The sequence below is a fragment of the Neovison vison genome, chromosome 6 (genome assembly GCF_020171115.1).
Source record: "Neovison vison isolate M4711 chromosome 6, ASM_NN_V1, whole genome shotgun sequence".
Classification (NCBI taxonomy): domain Eukaryota; kingdom Metazoa; phylum Chordata; class Mammalia; order Carnivora; family Mustelidae; genus Neogale; species Neogale vison.
Window position 1 is genome coordinate 127,043,575 of NC_058096.1, and position 19,158 is coordinate 127,062,732.

Sequence of the window (19,158 nt, forward strand, 5' to 3'; positions counted from 1 at the left end):
CTAAAAAGACAGAAAAATGTATCTTTACACATTTAGAAAATGTGGACTGACCTATAACAAGTAAAAGAATGAATCAGTAACCCAAAACTTCACAATAAGGAAAAGTCCAGGACGGAGTACCTTAACTCATGAATTCTAACAAACATTTCCTTTTCATATTTCTACAAAAAGAGTAGGGAAGAAATAGTCCATAACTCATTCTATGAGGTCAGCATTACCATGATATCAAAGCCAGATAAAGATATCATAGAGAAAGTACTGACCAATATCCATTATGAATACAAATTAAAAATTCCTCAGCAAAATAGTCAATTCTTGTTATTTATGGTAGTTACATTCAATAAAATTACCATGAGATACTAGGTTAGATCTGCAAGCCTCTGTGCACAACATTTTTGTCAATCAAGCAATACATAACCTTGCTTATTAACATGCTGCCCTGTAAAGATACTTTATTTAATATAAAATACTGATTAACAATGTACTCACAGCCAACATCACTGTAACTCATGCCTAAATGAAGCTTATCTAACATATATTTTTTTTCCATGAGGCAAATCACAACTTTCTTGCACTTAGGAACACGAGATGATACTTGAGGACTATACTTGGGGGGCATTTTAAACGCAAAATCATAAACCAAAAAATCATATCAGTAAGAAAACCATGGCACTAAATAGGCTGCATAAAGGACATTTATTTATAATATGAGAACTGAAACAAAAAGGCAGAGGATCACCTTGTTCAACATCAGCTGGCAACACGTGCATCAGGCACCTCAAAATTTCTGCCACTTTGTACATGTCCACAAAAGCACCACAATGATCAGTTTGGACTTACAAATAAACTTTAGCAAGTAGGTAAATTCACAAATATGGAATCTGTAAAAAATAGGGATCATCTATACTAACAAAATAATACAGCAGCATAGTAATAGGAATGTACATCATGATAAAGGGATATTTGTCCCAGGAATGGAAGAGTAGTTCACCTATTGAACAATATGAAAATCAATTACATTTTACCACATTAACATAAGGAAGGAAAAAAACACACATGACTATTTCAACTGATACAGAAAAGCTCTTGATAAAAATCTAACATCCTTTCATGATAAAAAGTATATTAGCCAATTAGAAATATAAGGGAATTTCCTCAATATCAAAAAGGGCAATTATGAAACAAAAAAACAAAAAGAAAAACCTGCAGTTACCATCACACTCAATAGTGAAAGACTGAAAACTAAGATCAGGAACAAGACATGGATGCCCTTTCAGCCACTTTTATTCAACGATGTACTGGAAGTGCTAGCCAGGGCAATTAGGCAAGAAAAAGAAATAAGAGATCCAAACAAGAAAGGAGGAAGTAAAATAATCTTTATTTGCAGATGACATGATTGTATATAGAGAAAATCCTAAAAAAGACCCCCCCACACACAAAAGTTAGAAGAAATGAATTTAGCAAGGTTGCAAGATACAGTCAACACACACAAAAAAGTTGCATTTCTATATACTACAAGTGAACAATTTGAAGAGGAAATTGAGAAAATAATTCCATTTATAATAGCATTAATTATTAAATATATAGGTTAAATTTATTAATCAAGGAGCTAGAAGACCAGTATACTGAACACTACAAAATATTGCTGAAATTAAAGTAGACCTAAATAAATGAAAAAACATTCTGTGTTTACGGATTTGAGGGCTCAGTATTTTTATATGGCAATACTATCCAAAGTGACCCACAGAGTCCATGAAATCCTTATCAAAAGTTCCAATACTCCTTTTTTGCAGAAATGGAAATGCTGATGCTAAAATTCATATGGAATTGCAAGGGACACCAAATAACCAAAACAATCCTAAAAAATGAAAACAATGGGGCACGTGGGTGGCTTAGTTGGTTAAAGTGATGACTCTTGATTTCAGATCAGGTCATGATCTTAGGGTGGGGAGATCAAGCCTAGTGTTGGGCTCCATACTTGTCATGGAGCCTGCTTAAGATTCTCTCTCTCTCCCTCTCCCTATGCCCACCCCTCCACCCACCAAAAATGAAAAAATGAAAAAAACTGGAGGATTCATACTTTGCAATTTCAAAACTCACTTTTTTTTTTTAAGATTTTATTTATTTATCTGACAGAGAGAGATCACAAGCAGGCAGAGAGGCAGGCAGAGAGAGAGGGAGGAGGAAGCAGGCTCCCTGCTGAGCAGAGAGCCCGATGCGGGACTCGATCCCAGGACTCCGAGATCATGACCTGAGCCGAAGGCAGCGGCTCAACCCACTGAGCCACCCAGGCACCCTCAAAACTCACTTCTAAACCACAAAATAATTAAAACAGTATGGTATTAGCACAAAAGGACAAGCATATAGACAAAAAGAATAGAGCTTAGAGTCCCAAAAAAACCTCATACATCCATGGTCAATTGATTTTCAACAAGGGTGACAAAGACGAAAGAACAGGCTCTTCAACAAACAGTGCTGGGAGAAATGGATATCCGTATGCAAAAGAATGAAGCTAGACTCCTACTTTGCATGACAAAAATTAACTCAAATGGATCAATTACCTAAATATAAGAGTTAAAATTTTAAAACTATCAGAAGAAAACAGGGAAAAATCCTTATGACCTAGGAGCTAGCAATGAATCTTAGATCTGACCCCAAAAGCACAAGCAATAGTAATTACAAAAAAAAAAAAAAGATTACAGTCTACAGTCTATATCCAGAACATATAAAGAACTCTTAGAACCCAGAATCAAAAAGAACCTATTTCAACAATGGGAAAAGCACATGAACAAACATTTCCCCAACAAAGGTATACAAATGCCCCCAAAATACATGAAAAGATGTTCACCATCTTTGTTGAAATGCAAATCAAAACAATGAAATACCATTTTATACCTATCAGGATAGCTATAAAACAAACAAAATTAGAAAAAAAAAAAAACACGTATTCATGGGAATTCAGAAGAAACTGGAACCCTTCCTACACTGTTGATCAAAATGTAAAATGGTACAACTACTGTGGAAAACAATTTAATGGTCCCTTCAAATGTTAAAAACGTAATTACTGTAGGATCCATTAATTCTACTCCTATGCATATACTCAAAAGAACTAAAAACATACATTCAAATACTTGTACACAAATGTTCATAGCTTCACTATACACAATAACAAAAAGGTAGAAACAACCCAAATATTCATCCACAGATTAATGAATAAGCAAAATGTGGTATATATCCATATAATGGAATATTATTCACCCATAAAAGGATGAAGTACTGACACATGCTACAACATAGATTAACCTTAAAAACAGGATGCCAACTGAAAGACTCCTGACACAAGAGATCACATATTGTATAATTCCATTTACATGAAATGGCCAGAATAGACAGACAGAGAGCAAAATTAGCAATTGCCAGGGGAAGAAGGGAGGGTATAATGGGGACTGACTATTTAATGGGAATGGGGTTTTCTTGGGTGATGAAAACGGTTTGGAATCAGATGTGACAGTTGCACAACACTCTTAGTATACTACGACTGAAATGTATACTTCAAAATGATTAATTTTGTTATATGAATTTTACCTCATAAAAATTTTCTTTCTTTAAAGATTCCCACATCAAATCCTATTTCCTTTCTGCCAACACTTTCCATTCCCACTATTCCCATGCTATTTCAGGCCCATTTTGTTGTGTTTGAGTCTTCAATAACCCTTCAGACTAGTTTCCTTATTAATCCAATCTGTCCCACTCCAATCCACCATCCATAAATATAGTTGTAATCACATGACATTATTGCTCAAAACTCACCAGTAGCTCTTCATTGACTATCAAATTAAGAGAAATACTCTTTCTAGAATTTATACCCCTCTCTGGAATGTCCACACTCTTCCTTTCTAGGATTATGATAGACAGTACTGAAAAGAGCAAAGACTTTGTAATTTTTTAAGAAAGATTTTATTTATTTGACATAGAGAGAGAGAGCGAGCGAGCGAGCGCATACAAGCAGGGGAAGCAGCAGGCTACCTGCTGAGCAGGGAGCCCGATGCAGGACTTCATCCCAGAACCCCAGGATCACAACCCAAGCTAAAATCAGATACTTAACTGACTGAACCACCCAGGTGTCCCAAAATACAGCACAGATTTTCAATGAGCCTTTGGGTTCAAATCCAAGCTATACCACTTACTGTGGAAACCCGAACAAATTATTCACTTTTCTAAGCCTAGAAATGGAGAAAACACCACTTACTGTCATAGTGTTGTAAGAAGTGAATCAATTTTTTAAAAAAGTGAATAAAATAATGTAAATAATAGCACAGTACATACAGTAATTGTTAAATAAAAATTCTTTCCATAATGCCCTGCAGTGAAACTATCTAAATCTTATTAAAAATGAGCCACTTAAAAACCCAGGAATAAGTAGTGTTTTAACCTTCAGGATTTTGTTTGCCTTGTTTGCTAGTTTCTTCCTAAAACCTTATTAAACCTTCTGCCTGTTGGGGTACATGGGTGGCCCAGTTGGTTAAGCATCTACCTTAGACTTAGGTCATGATCCCGGGGTCCTGGGATTGAGCCCTGCATGGCATCAGGCTCCATGCTCAACAGGAAGCCTGGTTCTCCCTCCCTTCTGCTGCTCCCCTTGGGTGTGTTCTGTCAAATAAATGAATGAACGAATGAATAAATCTTAAACAAACAAACAAACAAAACAAAACAAAACAAAAACACACACCTTTGCCTATCAAAAACCTACCCAATTCAAGAAGTACTGTTTCAAGTAACAATTTTATTTTATTTACTTCCCATTTTGAGTTTTCCAACATCTTTCATTTCCCACCATCATTCTCCAGAAATGTAAGCTCTCCTTTTTAAAGCACCCTAGCACTCTGTATTTCTTAGATACTTGTATCATAGTGTACCTTGTGTTTGTCTTTTAACCTCACTCACTACCACAGCCATCAGCTTCCAGAAAGGAAGAGCATTCCATGTCTCACTGATCTTTTGAGTTTCCTATACTATTAAGAACTGTGCATGTATCAGATGCTCAATATGTTATGCTGATTAAAACCAAAGAATGATATAACCAAATAAAAATTTAAACTTGAAGTTAATGGCTAGTTTCAAAATGATTTTTTTTTTAAATTCTGAAAAAGATGCCCAAGACTAATTATACATTGTCAAAAAGGAATGAAGAGGTTTTGGACAGACCTACCCATTAAACTTCCAAGTGGGAAAACACCAAAAATAGCCTATTGAAATTGCAGAGGTCAGAAATATTTCAGGGAAAAAAACATAAACTTAGAATATTTGTTTCCTATACAACACAAAGCCCTCTGTAATCTTTGAGAATTTATCTTTACACTAATGCTAAGGAATATAAGCTCCTCAGTACCCAAAAAAACAAGGCCCTTGCAAGATTCTGATCCTATGCCCATTTTTTTTTTTAACCTCAAACACAACCCACCCTCATTCTCTTCAAGATTCAAACAAGGTATTCTCTTCTCACTAGAGCTTTCCCTCTCTCCCCAAAACAGAACAAATTTATTTCTCTTCTGTGCCACTACTATTCTTTGTAAATATTTTTAATGTAATGTTTGACCATCTGTATACCAACATTTACTTCGAGCTGGTTTTTTTTAAATTTTTATTTTCTTATAAACATATAATGTATTTTTATCCCCAGAGGTAAAGATCTGTTAATCGCCAGGTTTACAGACTTCACACCACTCACCATAGAACATACCCTTCCCAATGTCCATAACTCCACCCACCTCTCCCAAACCCCGTCCCCCCACCAACCCTCAGTTTCTTTTGTGAGATTAAGAGTCACTTATGGGGGCGCCTGGGTGGCTCAGTTGATTGGACGACTGCTTTCAGCTCAGGTCATGATCCTGGAGTCCCGGGATCGAGTCCCGCATCGGGCTCCCAGCTCCATGGGGAGTCTGCTTCTCCCTCTGACCTTCTCCTTGCTCATGCTCTCTCTCACTGTCTCTCTCTCAAATAAATAAATAAAATCTTTAAAAAAAAAAAAAAGTCACTTATGGTTTGTCACCCTCCCAATCCCATCTTGTTTCATTTATGCTTCTCCTACCCCCCAACCCCCTACGTTGCATCTCCACTTCCTCATATCAGGGAGATCATAGGATAGTTGTCTTTCTCCGACTGACTTATTTCACTAAGCACGACACCCTCTAGCTCCATCCACGTCGTCGCAAATGGCAAGATTTCATTTCTTTCGGTGGCTGCATTATATACATATATATATATGATATATATATATATATATTAGCAGATTTGGAGTGGAGTATATATATATATATACCACTTCTTCTTTATCCATTCATCTGTTGATGAACATCTAGGTTCTTTCCATAGTTTGGCTATTGTAGATATTGCTGCTATAAACATTCGGGTTCACGTGCCCCTTAGGATCACTACATTTGTATCTTTAGGGTAAATACCCAGTAGTGCAATTGCTGGGTCATAGGGTAGTTCTATTTTCAACTTTTTGATGAACCTCCATGCTGTTTTCCAGAGTGGTTGCACTAGCTTGCATTCCCACCAACAGTGTAGGAGGGTTCCCCTTTCTCCGCATCCTCGGCAGCATCTGTCATTTCCTGACTGGTTAATTTTAGCCATTCTGACTGGTGTGAGGTGGTATCTCAATGTGGTTTTGATTTGTATTTCCTGATGCCGAGTGATGTGGAGCACTTTTTCATGTGTCTGTTGGCCATCTGGATGTCGTCTTTGCAGAAACGTCTGCTCATGTCTTCTGCCCATTTCTTGATTGGATTATTTGTTCTTTGGGTGTTGAGTTTGCTAAGTTCTTTAAAGATTTTGGACACTAGTCCTTTATTTGGTATGTTGTTTGCAAATTTCTTCTTCCATTCTGTCAGCTGTCTTTTGGTTTTGTTAACTGTTTCCTTTGCTGTGCAAAAGCTTTTGATCTTGATGAAATCCCAATAGTTCATCTTTGCCCTTGCTTCCCTTGCCTTTGGCGATGTTCCTAGGAAGACACTGCTGTGGCTGAGGTTGAAGAGGTTGCTGCCTGTGTTCTCCTCAAGGATTTTGAAGGATTCCTTTCTCACACTGAGGTCCTTCATCCATTTTGAGTCTGTTTTCATGTGTGGTGTAAGGAAACGGTCCAATTTCATTTTTCTGCATGTAGCTGTCCAATTTTCCCAACACCATTTACTGAAGAGGCTGTCTTTCCATTGGACCTTCTTTCCTGCTCTGTCGAAGATTAGTTGACCATAGAGCTGAGGGTCTATTTCTGGGCTCTCTATTCCATTCCATTGATCTATGTGTCTGTTTTTGTGCCTGTACCGTGCTGTCTTGATGATGACAGCTTTATAATGGAGCTTGAAGTCCGGAATTGTGATGCCATCAGCTTTGGCTTTCTTTTTCAATATTCCTTCGGCTATTCGAGGTCTTTACTGGTTCCATATAAATTTTAGAATTATTTGTTCCATTTCTTTAAAAAAAATGGGTGGGATTTTGATAAGGATTCCATTAAATGTGTAGATTGCTTTAGGCAGCATAGACGTTTTCACAATATTTGTTCTTCCAATCCAGGAGCATGGAACATTTTTCCATTTCTTTGTGTCTTCCTCAATTTCATTCATGAGTACTTTATAGTTTTCTTGAGTATAGATTCTTTGCCTCTTTGGTTAGGTTTATTCCTAGATATCTTATGGTTTTGGATGCAATCGTAAATGGGATTGACTCCTTAATTTCTCTTTCTTCTGTCCTGTTGTTGGTGTAAAGAAATGCAACTGATTTCTGTGCATTGATTTTATATCCTGACACTTTACTGAATTCCTGTACAAGCTGTAGCAGATTCGGAGTGGAGTCTTTTGGGTTTTCCACATATAGTATCATATCATCTACGAAGAGTGACAGTTTGACTTCTTTGCCGATTTGGATGCCTGTAATTTTTGTTGTCTGATTACTGAGACTAGGACTTCTAGTACTATGTTGAATAGCAGTGGTGATAATGGACACACCTGCTGTGTTCCTGACCTTAGCGGAAAAGCTTTCAGTTTTCCTCCATGGAGAATGATATTTGCAGTGGGTTTTTCATAGACACCTTTGATAATATTGAGGTATGTGCCCTCTATCCCTACAATTTGAAGAGTTTTGATCAGGAAGGGATGGTCTACTTTGTCAAATGCTTTTTCAGCATCTACTGAGAGTATCATATGGTTCTTGTTCTTTATTAATGTATTGCATCACATTGATTGATTTGCGGATGTTGAACCAACCTTACAGCCCTGGAATAAATCCCACTTGGTCGTGGTGAATAATCCTTTTAATGTACTGTTGAATCCTATTGGCTAGTATTTTGGTGAGAATTTTCGCATCTGTGTTCATTAAGGATATTTGTCTGTAATTCTCTTTTTTGATGGGATCCTTATCTGGTTTTGGGATCAAGGTGATGCTGGCCTCATAAAATGGGTTTGGAAGTTTTCCTTCCATTTCTATTTTTTGGAACAGTTTCAGAATAGGAATTCGTTCTTCTTTAAATGTTTGGTAGAATTCCCCTGGGAAGCCACTTGGCCTTGGGTTTTTGCTTGTTTGGAGATTTTGATGACTGTTTCAATCTCCTTACTGGTTATCGGTCTGTTCAGGTTTTCTATTTCTTTATGGTTCAGTTGTGGGAGTTTATGTGTCTCTAGGAATGCATCCATTTCTTCCAGATTGTCAAATTTGTTTGTGTAGAGTTGCTCATAGTATGTTCTTATAATTGTTTGTGTTTCTTTGGTATTAGTTGTGATCTCTCCTCTTTCATTCATGATTTTATTTATTTGGGTCCTCTCTCTTTTCTTTTTGATAAGTCTGGCCAGGAGTTTATCAATCTTATTAATTCTTACAAAGAACCAGCTCCTAGTTTCATTGATCTGTTCTATTGTTTTTTTGGTTTCTATTTCACTGATTTCTGCTCTGATCTTTATGATTTCTCTTCTCCTGCTGGGTTTAGGCTTTCTTTCTTTCTTGTTCATTCTCCAGCTCCTTCAGGTGTAGGGTTAGGCTGTGTATTTGAGACCTTTCTTGGTCCTGAGAAAGGCTTGTACCGCTATATATTTTCCCCTCAGGACTACTTTTGCTGTGTCCCACAGATTTTGAACCGTTGTGTTTTCATTATCATTTGTTTCCACGAATTTTTCAATTCTTCTTTAATTTCCTGGTTGACGATTCATTCTTTAGAAGGATGCTGTTTAGTCTCCACGTATTTGGGTTATTTCCAAATTCCCTCTTGTGATTGAGTTCTAGCTTCAGAGCATTGTGGTCTGAAAATATGCAGGGAATGATCCCAATCTTTTGATACCGGTTGAGACCTGATTTAGGACCCAGGATGTGATCTATTATGGAGAATGTTCCATGTGCACTAGAGAACAATATGTATTTTGTTGCTTTGGGATGAAATATTCTGAATATATCTGTGATATCCATTTGGTCCAGTGTGTCATTTAAAGCCTTTAGTTCCTTGTTGATCTTCTGCTTGAAGGATGTGTCCATTTCAGTGAGGGGAGTATTAAATCCCCTACTATTATTGTATTATTGTCGATGTGTTTCTTTGATTTTGTTATTAATTGGCTTATATAGTTGGCTGCTCCCACATTAGGGGCATAGATATTTAAAATTGTTACATCTTCTTGTTGGACAGACCCTTTGAGTATGATATAGTGTCCTTCCTCATCTCTTATTATAGTCTTTGGCTTAAAATCTAATTGATCTAAGGATTGCCACCACAGCTTTTTTCTGATGTCCATTACCATGGTAAATTGTTTTCCACCCCCTCACTTTAAATCTGGAGGTGTCTTTGGGTCTAAAATGAGTTTCTTGTAGGCAACACATAGATGGATTTTATTTTTTTATCCATTCTGATACCCTGTGTCTTTTGATTGGGGCATTTAGCCCATTAACATTCAGGGTAACTATTGAGAGATATGAATTTAGTGCCATTGTATTGCCTATAAGGTGACTGTTACTGTGTATTGTCTCTGTTCCTTTTTGATCTACTACTTTTAGGCTCGCTCTTTGCTTAGAGGACCCCTTTCAATATTTCCTGTAGAGTTGGTTTGATGTTTGCAAATTCTTTCAGTTTTTGTTTGTCCTGAAAGCTTTTTATCTCTGCTTCTATTTTCAGTGACAGCCTAGCTGGATATAGCATTCTTGGCTGCCATGTTTTTTCTCGTTTAGTGCTCTGAATATATCATGCCAGTTCTTTCTGGCCTGCCAGGTCTCTGTCAATAAGTCTGCTGCCAACCTAATATTTTTACCATTGTATGTTATAGACTTCTTTTCCCGGACTGCTTTCAGGATTTTCTCTTTGTCACTAAGACTTGTAAATTTTACCATTAGGTGACCGGGTGTGGACCTATTTTTGTTGATTTTGAGAGGGGGTTCTCTGCACCTCCTGGATTTTGATGCTTGTTCCCTTTGCCATATTAGGGAAATTCTCTCCAATATACCTTCTGCTCCCCTTTCTCTTTCTTCTTCTTCTGGAATCCCAATTACTCTAATGTTGTTTCGTCTTATGGTGCACTTATCTCCCGAATTCTCCCCTCGTGGTCCAGTAGCTGTTTGTCTCTCTTTTGCTCAGCTTCTTTATTCTCTGTCATTTGGTCTTCTGTATCACTAATTCTTTCTTCTGCCTCGTTTATCCTAGCAGTGAGAGCCTCCATTTTTTATTGCACCTCATTAACAGCTTTTTTGATTTCAACTTGGTTAGATTTTAGTTCTTTCCTTTCTCCATTAAGGGCTTTTATCTCTCCAGAGAGGGTTTCTTTAATATCTTCTATGCCTTTTTTGAGCCCGGCTAGAACCTTGAAAATCGTCATTCTGAACTCTGTATCTGGCATATTACCAATGTCTGTATTGATTAGGAACCTAGCCTTCGGTACTGCCTCTTGGTTTTTTGTTTCTTTTTTTTTTTTTTGTGGTGAGTTTTTCCGCCTTGTCATTTTGTCCAGATAAGCATATATGAAGGAGTAAATAAAATACTGCAAGGGTGCAAAGACCCCAGGAAAATGCGCTTTAACCAAATCAGAAGAGACCCCAAATCGTGGGAGGGACAAAGGGGATAAAAAGAAGTTCAGGAAAAAAAAAATTAAAAACAGAACAGAATAATATATATGTATTAGATAAACTAGTTAAAAAACATTAAAAAAAGAAAAAGGTAAAAGTTAAAAAAAAATTTAGCAGAAGAAAAAAAATTTTTTTTTAAATTTAAATTAACCACAAGACTAAAGCATCATGGGGAGAAAGCCATGAGTTCCATGCTCTGCTTTGTCCTCCTGGAATTCTCCTGCTCTCCTTGGTAGGTGAACTTTGTCTTGGGTGGATTTCTTGTTGATCTTCTGTGGGAGGGCCTGTTGTACTGATTCTCAAGTGTCTTTGCCCGAAGCGGAATTGTACCACCCTTACCAGGGGCCAGGCTAAGTAATCTGCTGGGGTTCGCTTTTAGGAGCTCTTATCCCCTTAACGCTTTCCATCGAGTTCCAGAGGACAGGAAGGAAAATGGTGGCCTCCCACTCTCCCGCCCGGAGGAGCCGAGAGATCGGGTCCCACTCCTCAGTGCACCCTCAAAGAAAAGAGCCCAATCACTCCCGTCTCCCTGGCCTCTAGCCACGCTCCAAGCTCACCCAGCCTGCGACTGGTTCAAGGTAACCCTGAGCTGAGAGCTCACTCCTCGGCTCTGTCTCTGTAGCCGCCTTCCCCGGTCTAATACCTGCGAGCTCTGCTACACTCAAAGACACCCCCGATCCATCTGTGACCCTGCGGGACCTAGAGCCACGCTGGCCCCGTGTGGGCTTCACCCCGGTTTAGCCTCTGGATCTATGTCCCTCAGTGGAGCAGACTTTTAAATGTCCTGATTTTGTGCTCCGTTTCTCCGCCCTTTGCTGGAGCCGGCCCCTCCCCCACCATGGTCTATCTTCCCCTTGATTTGGATTCACTTCTCCGCCGGTCCTTTCAGATGGTCAATTTTCTGTTTCTAGAACTGCTGTTCTTCTTCTCTTCTATCTCCCGTTGGATTTGTAGGTGTTTGCAATGGTTTGATAAACTATCTAGGTGATTTCCTGCTACCTGATGTAGTCTCAGCCTGCTACTTCTCCGCCATCTTGACTCCCGTCCTCAAACACCAAATTTTTAATCACTTCTCTACCCCCACTGCCTGGCCCATATTAAGTGTTCTATTAGTGTTTATCACGTGAATGACAAATACATGCATAATCGATAGCCTGCTTTTTTCTCCTCTGCTTACAATTCTTTGAGAAGAACCTGTTTATTGTCCTTTGTCTCTGTTGCTAAAAAATATGGTATTTCTAATTTCCTGTTACCAATGAGGAAATACATGGAAAGGTGCTTTACATCAGTATCTCTTTCAAGGAGATCATCTACAACAAGGAGGGTCCCCCGGACCAAGGTATTAACTTTTCTAAATTCTTCTCGACTTCAGTTAGTTCTCCACAATCATTCTAATCTTAGTCCTTTTGCATCAAATCTTTCTAATCCATTGTTTATCTGATTCTAATTCTTTCTCTACTCTTTAGTCCTAATGGGTACATAAGGCAAACTAATAACAACAACAAAAACTTCTAAATTTAAATTTTTGTCCTGGTACTTACTAATTAATCTGATCTTGGTTGAGTTATTTAATCTTCATTAAACTCCAGTTTCCAGGTTTGTGAAATGGTGGTGTGTAGGAACCTACCTTTTAACATTCATTTAAAGAAGTTTATATGTAAAGCACCTAGCATAGTACACAGCACATAGCAGGCACTCCATTAATCAATGGTATTTATTACTCCTAGTGCTTCTGGCATTTAATTTTTCAAAAACACTTAAATCTTTATTATTGCATTTTATAGCTAGACTTTGCCAGGGTTGGGAGGGAATGCTCAGGTCTAAGCACTGAGAATGTGCTCACTCAAAAGAGAGGCAGTCATTTTTATCATTAGCTTTGTTCAAAGAACAAAGTACAGCTTCCAAACTGCTCTGCACTCCTACCCACTGATCTGTCTTCTCTCCTCCTACAGCACTATTTCTTGATCAAAACACTGTATTATTAACTCCTCCAAGTTTTGAAGACTCTGGTTAAGCACTGTAAATATTCTGGTCACATGACAGTTGTCTTTTCCTTAAGGCAAATCTTTGTACACATAACTACTTTTAGATAACCTGGTTTCCAAATCCTTGATATACTAGATACAGTATTTGGAAGTATCCAAGTTTCTCAATGCCACTGTTAAAATATATCTATCTACAGTAGATAAACTATGTCATGTTTCATTTGGCCAGCACACACATAAAGTAGCTATTTGTATACTTTCACTTTAACTACATAGATTTGAATCAATGCTATCATGAACTGCACTGAAATTCTTTAGTACCCACAGTAACATAGCAGTCTTGTTTTAATTTTTTAGAGGTGGGGGAAGGGCAGAGAGAGGGAGAGAGAATCTTGGAGCCCAATGCAGGGCTCAATCCCATGACCCCCATATCGTGACCTCACAGCAGCTTTTACTCATAAAAAGTCCTGCCAGGCCAGGTTTTCAGCAATCTCTTCAATTCCCTTTAAAAACTTAACGTAGAATTTTACATTATAATGCCTGCCCCTAATTCACTTTATTTCTATTTTAATTTTTACCTTTCAAATATATGTATCTGAACTCAATATATTATTCTTTCGTACTTAGTCTTCTTTTCTTTAAGCATGTCATCTTCCCTCCATCTAAATCACTGACTAAATAAATGTTCAGGAGAATGAGGCCAAAGCAAGTATTACTTATTCTAATTCTTTAAGGAACTGTAGTTCTGGTTTTTAGTTCCTACTTCTTCACAGTTTCTCCCTCATGGACTTTCCTGATTTCTATCACACGAAGACTGATCAGTTGTTTTACCAGGGCTATAAGACTTTTAGAGTTAGAAGGGACTTTCCAGGATCATCTAGTCTTGCCCAACTCTCCTTTACAAATAACAAGAAATCAGGAAAGTTTAGTTACAAGTCTTTGCCACATGGTTAAAAGTGGTATATCTGGGAGCAAAATTAGGGAATTCTAAATACAAATATATGGTGTTCTTTCCAGCACAAGTTTTTATTTAAATTTTTGTATTTTTATCTGTTCATCTACATGAAAGATAAATTATTATTATTGTTTTATCTAAAATACTGTACCCTCTTTGTTTATTCTAGCCACTACACATGGAACACATATCTTCTACTGCAAAGCAAAATAAACACAAATTTTGGCTTGCTGCAGTTAATGAAAAAAAGGAGTATCTTGGTTGCAAATCTTAAACCCTCACCCTCAGGTCTACAAATATATTTAAGATTATTGACTTTCTGAGACAACAGAGAGAATGGTAATTTTATCATTGTATTGATGGTATATAATGAATCACCATACCAATGATATATTATATTCTTTTTACACCATTTCTGGTTGATTTATGGTCACTTATGACCACAAAGCAACCAACACTTATGATTAAACCAAGATATGAAATCCACTGTATTAATATTAAAATAACAACCTCCTCACCATGTAAATTCTATGAAAGTTAGTCTTAGTTTTTCGTTCTATAATTGTTGTCTGGCTTGCAGTAGGCTCCCAAGGAAAATTTGTTGATAAATGAATAAATTAATAACTTTCCAAAAGGAAAATAACCCAAAAAGTGGATCTAAAAATGTATTAACTTTCCAAAAGTAAACAAAAGACAGATATTCCAGAAGAATTCACTTGGCCACCAAAATTAACTAAAGAAACAAATGAGTCTTAATATTACAATTATGACATTCTTTCTCAACAAAGTACTTGCTCCTTTTCCATTCTGCCTAAAAATGAAATCTCTCAACAGGTTACTCTTTGTTTCCTTAGATTCCTTACGCATGAGACTTCTACAACAACCCCTCTATTCATTTTTCTAGAAACACCAAACAAATATTCAAAGAGAGCAAATCAAGTTCACTCTCATAAGATCATAAAAAGGCCATTAGCAAAAACACATATTAAGCTCTGGTTAAGTTAGTATCAGTGTTACATTATGACCTGAACTCAAAACAATCCCAGTAATTCACTAGTTTCAGTGTTTTTATTTTCTCTGTATGCAGCTCCTCTCAAGACTCATTTCAAAATATCAAATCTCACAATCACCAAAAGGGCAATTTCTAGCAATCCTACATTGATTAAATCAAAACATTCTCTATATTGCTTTATTAAATGTTATCTTCTGTATCATTCCTCTAAAATATAAGTAAAAAGTACTAAAACAATATTTATGTTGATTCAAATACTGAGGACAGAAGAACTTGCTCACCTAATCCTTTCTTTTCCTCATATTTTTAATGTTTATAATTTAATTCACTTCAAATGTCTATTCTAAGTTCAAAGTTACCAAAGCAAAACTAACTGCAAACTCATTTATATCCTTTCTCTTTACTTTCAAACACTGATGATAAAACATTTTAAAAACCTATTAATTATCAAGTCTAAACTAGTATTATTTGAAGTATCACCAATCATTTAGCTTATGTTTCATAAACAACATAAAGCAGCAGCCTATTACAGAAACACATCAGGTTCCATACAGTTTTTCTTTAAATTCACAAAAGTGAAAAATCTAATTCAAAAACTACAAGAAAACTATGGATTTAATAAATAGATAAACTTACTGAAAAAATCTTTAAAGACGTTTAACCAATCCATTTTGAATAAAAATCCCGTGTTCTCTTTTGTCAGTTTGTCAACACAGCTCAGGATAATTTTATGAGCTTCCTGGTCTGTTCTGCAACACTGAAACTCCCCACGCCCAATCCATGTGACTTGGCCTACACCCAGGCAACAAAGTTTTTCTGAGGCTTCTGTCTAAAACTTCTCCCCCTGAACTATAATACAACCTGTAAAACAAGTATATCATCATGGCCACAAAGTTACCTTATTATTCAGACTTATTTTAGAAGAAGTTTTAAAAGCATGTATTTTCAATAGTTAAAAATATATTCACGCATTCATCTCTCCTTTGTTTTCTCCTTTTCTTTCTTATCTTTCAAACAATGTCTCCACCAGCACAATCATTGTGAAACAAATCCATTAACCACATGGGACACTTAAGTTACCAAAAAGGGGTTCAGAAATTCTGAGAAAGAGAAAGCTATCTGATACAAAAGTTGGAATCACATCATTATACAGGAGAACTAAAGATCAGTAACTTAAAACAGAATGTTTTCAAGTATCCTGCAATATCTGTAATATAGTAATAAAGTTTAAAGAGATATTCTAGGACTTAAATAGATAAAAAAAAAATCTTTCCAAAACTGTCTCAATAATGTCAGAAAAGAGTATGGAAGCCTTCCCAGGCATATTGACAAACAATAAAAATTCTATCTAGTTGGGCTTTTTAAGTTTATATGCAGTACTATCTAAAACTGGGATATATTTCCATTTTGCTCTATGATAATAGGTTTTTTCACAGTATTCTGTTTAAACATTTAAACATATCCAGTCCCAGGATACCAGTATCCTTTTAAAACGGAATAAAAAAGTCTAGGTAAAGTCCTAATCCTTGTTGTGCCTTCATAACGATGAGGTATACTTTCTTGATACCAAGTTACCTTAATTTTCTCCAATACCTCTGATCTACATGCTTTAAATAAGTGTACAATATTTACAAAATCAGAAGTATTCCTGGTTCTAACTATGGTCTCTTCAGATAATCAAGGATAACCTCTTTCTGATTTGTCCTTCACTTAAAAAAGAATAATGGTCTTATTTGCAAAACTTAAAAATCTAAATAAAATGTAATCTCAGATACAGCAGTTAAAAGTCATAGTGAAAACTCAGATTGGTAACTTCATTTATTAAACTACCTTTAAAATACTAGAAATGTTATTCACTCACAAACCAATATTCCAGTATTTTATATTTATTTTGAGTTGTACTATATTTTAGTTTTGGCTATTTTACAGTGTTAAAAATAAAAGATCTGTCTTCTATTGATGTTAACGGAAAGAACACTCTAGACTAATAAGGCCAAATAAAAAATAAAGTTAATATAAAGCAGTTAGTAATATTTCGTATTTGTCAATCATGCCACATTACTCCCAAACTGTTTTTGCAAAGAGAAATTTAACTTTCTTGTCCACATATATACAAAGAACCATTAAGTAACAGCCTGTTTTCCTGAATACCAAAAATGAAATTCTGTCCCTCCCATTCCTTCCTGTCAGCCAAGGAGAGTTTAATTAAAAGAAAAAAGAAAGAGGCCAGTCCTCATCTGCGCATATTTCCTTCCTATCAGCTCAGCCAAGCCCTCTGTGAGGTGGGTTCCATTATCTCTGGCCCTGATGGAGAGCTAGTAAAAACAAACAAATATTACAGTTAGAGAAAGAAAAGGGGGGAAAAAGAAAAACAAAATAAGAAATCAGTTTTGTAGATGCTAACCTACAGTAATAATCTTCAATTTAAAACTCTTTTATCAAATGCAAAACAAAGTAATAGTTTGTTCTTAAAAGCAAAATTCAAAATGTAAGCTATTAAATGTTAAAATACGGCAATGTTCCATATCTTAAAAATGGCCTTAATGCGAAGGAGGCAATTCTGAATCTCCCTCATTTATCTCTCTCTCAATTAGATGTAGAATTCACCTAACTTCAACAGGCAGTCACAGTTCAAGGGGTCCTGGCTAGAGGATCTGATTCAATCCTGCTCACTGGCACCACGCTGGTCTGGCCCTTGAACACCAGCTAGATTTACAGAAATTGCTCATTAACACTTATGGCCTTTAATGCTCTTCTGACTTGGCTCAGTATCTGCTATGAGCAAAATTAACCTGGCCTAGCTGAAATTCTAGTCTTGGCCTTTCTATTTTACCCAATGCTTCCAAAATTCTACACAAAGAACCAAGCTCTAGCATCCACTTAAAAGAAAGCATTATTGGTGTTTTAATACAAAAATAACTTACCTAAAGTATCCTTCAGATTTTTTACAATAGATGCTTTCCGAGCACTGTTTTTCCTCTCCACATAGTTAGAAGGCACAAAACCCGTTTTATTCATGGAGTTTCGAACTCGCCACCAGGACTTAGAGTCATCCAAAAGCCATAATCTCTCATTCTTCTTGATGTCCAGCTCTTGTTCTTGTTGGGCTACATAATCAAATTTGGCTACTACCACCACTTCTTCTGCCATTTTTCAGCAGCTTCAGCACTGTAACCACATACGAAACATTTTTATAAGGTCTAGTAGTAGTCTACATGCTTTTCAAAAAAAAGACACATGTAAAAACCTAAGAGAACTGAAAGACTAAAAGGAAAAATATGAAAAACAGAAACAGACAATACCAATACTTATCAAATATTAATCAAGACAAAAACTGGTGTGGCTTTATTAATACACAAAAAGGACAAACCATCAAGGCAATAAAGAAATTCACCACACAATTAAAGGTTTTATTAAATATACATAACAGCCAAACTTGTATGTACTTATTAACATAGTTCCAAAATTAGATTGATAGAACCACACAAAAATGTGACAAATCCACTATCAGAGAGGACAATTTTTAACATATTTACTTAATAATAAATCAAGGATACAAAAATATTAATAAGGCCAGATAAAAACTGACATCAAAACCATTAAGTCTAATAAACATACATAAATATTACTTCCCAGCAGAATAATAGAAATGGAACATATATAAAAATTACCCATGTGAGGTGATAGAGAAAGTCTTAATAACTTTCATGTACTTGGTATCCTACAACCATATTCTCTGACAATCATCACAAAGAGCTTCTTAAAAATCTCCTGTTTGGGAACTTCTAAAACTTCATGTGTCAAAGAAGAAATTATAATAGCATTGTGAAAATAGTTACAGGAGTAAAATAATAAAAAGACTTATATAACCAAACTTGTTGGATGCAGCAAAAGGAGTATATAGAGATTCTAGTTGGAAATAGTTACATCAAAGAAACAGTGAAAAATCTCTGTTTAAAAATAAATCACTTTAGGGGCACCTGGGTGGCTCAGTGGGTTAAGCCGCTGCCTTCGGCTCAGGTCATGATCTCAGGGTCCTGGGATCGAGTCCCGCATCGGGCTCTCTGCTCAGCAGGGAGCCTGCTTCCTTCTCTCTCTCTGCCTGCCTCCCTGCCTAC

At 36.4% G+C, this 19,158-nt stretch overlaps 1 protein-coding gene across 3 annotated transcripts in view; it reads right to left on the reverse strand.

The window, feature by feature from the left end:
* Positions 1-19,158, reverse strand: part of NCK1 (NCK adaptor protein 1) — an 81,833-nt gene that overhangs the window by 9,208 nt on the left and 53,467 nt on the right. For 2 of the 3 annotated variants that reach the window (XM_044252299.1, XM_044252300.1), the window contains one exon: positions 17,965-18,208. In XM_044252299.1, the coding sequence (XP_044108234.1) occupies positions 17,965-18,190 (226 nt within the window). In that variant the 5' untranslated portion in view covers positions 18,191-18,208. Of the gene's footprint in view, positions 1-739; positions 882-17,964; positions 18,209-19,158 lie in introns of those variants that run through there. The other variant, XM_044252301.1, reaches the window with a different exon arrangement.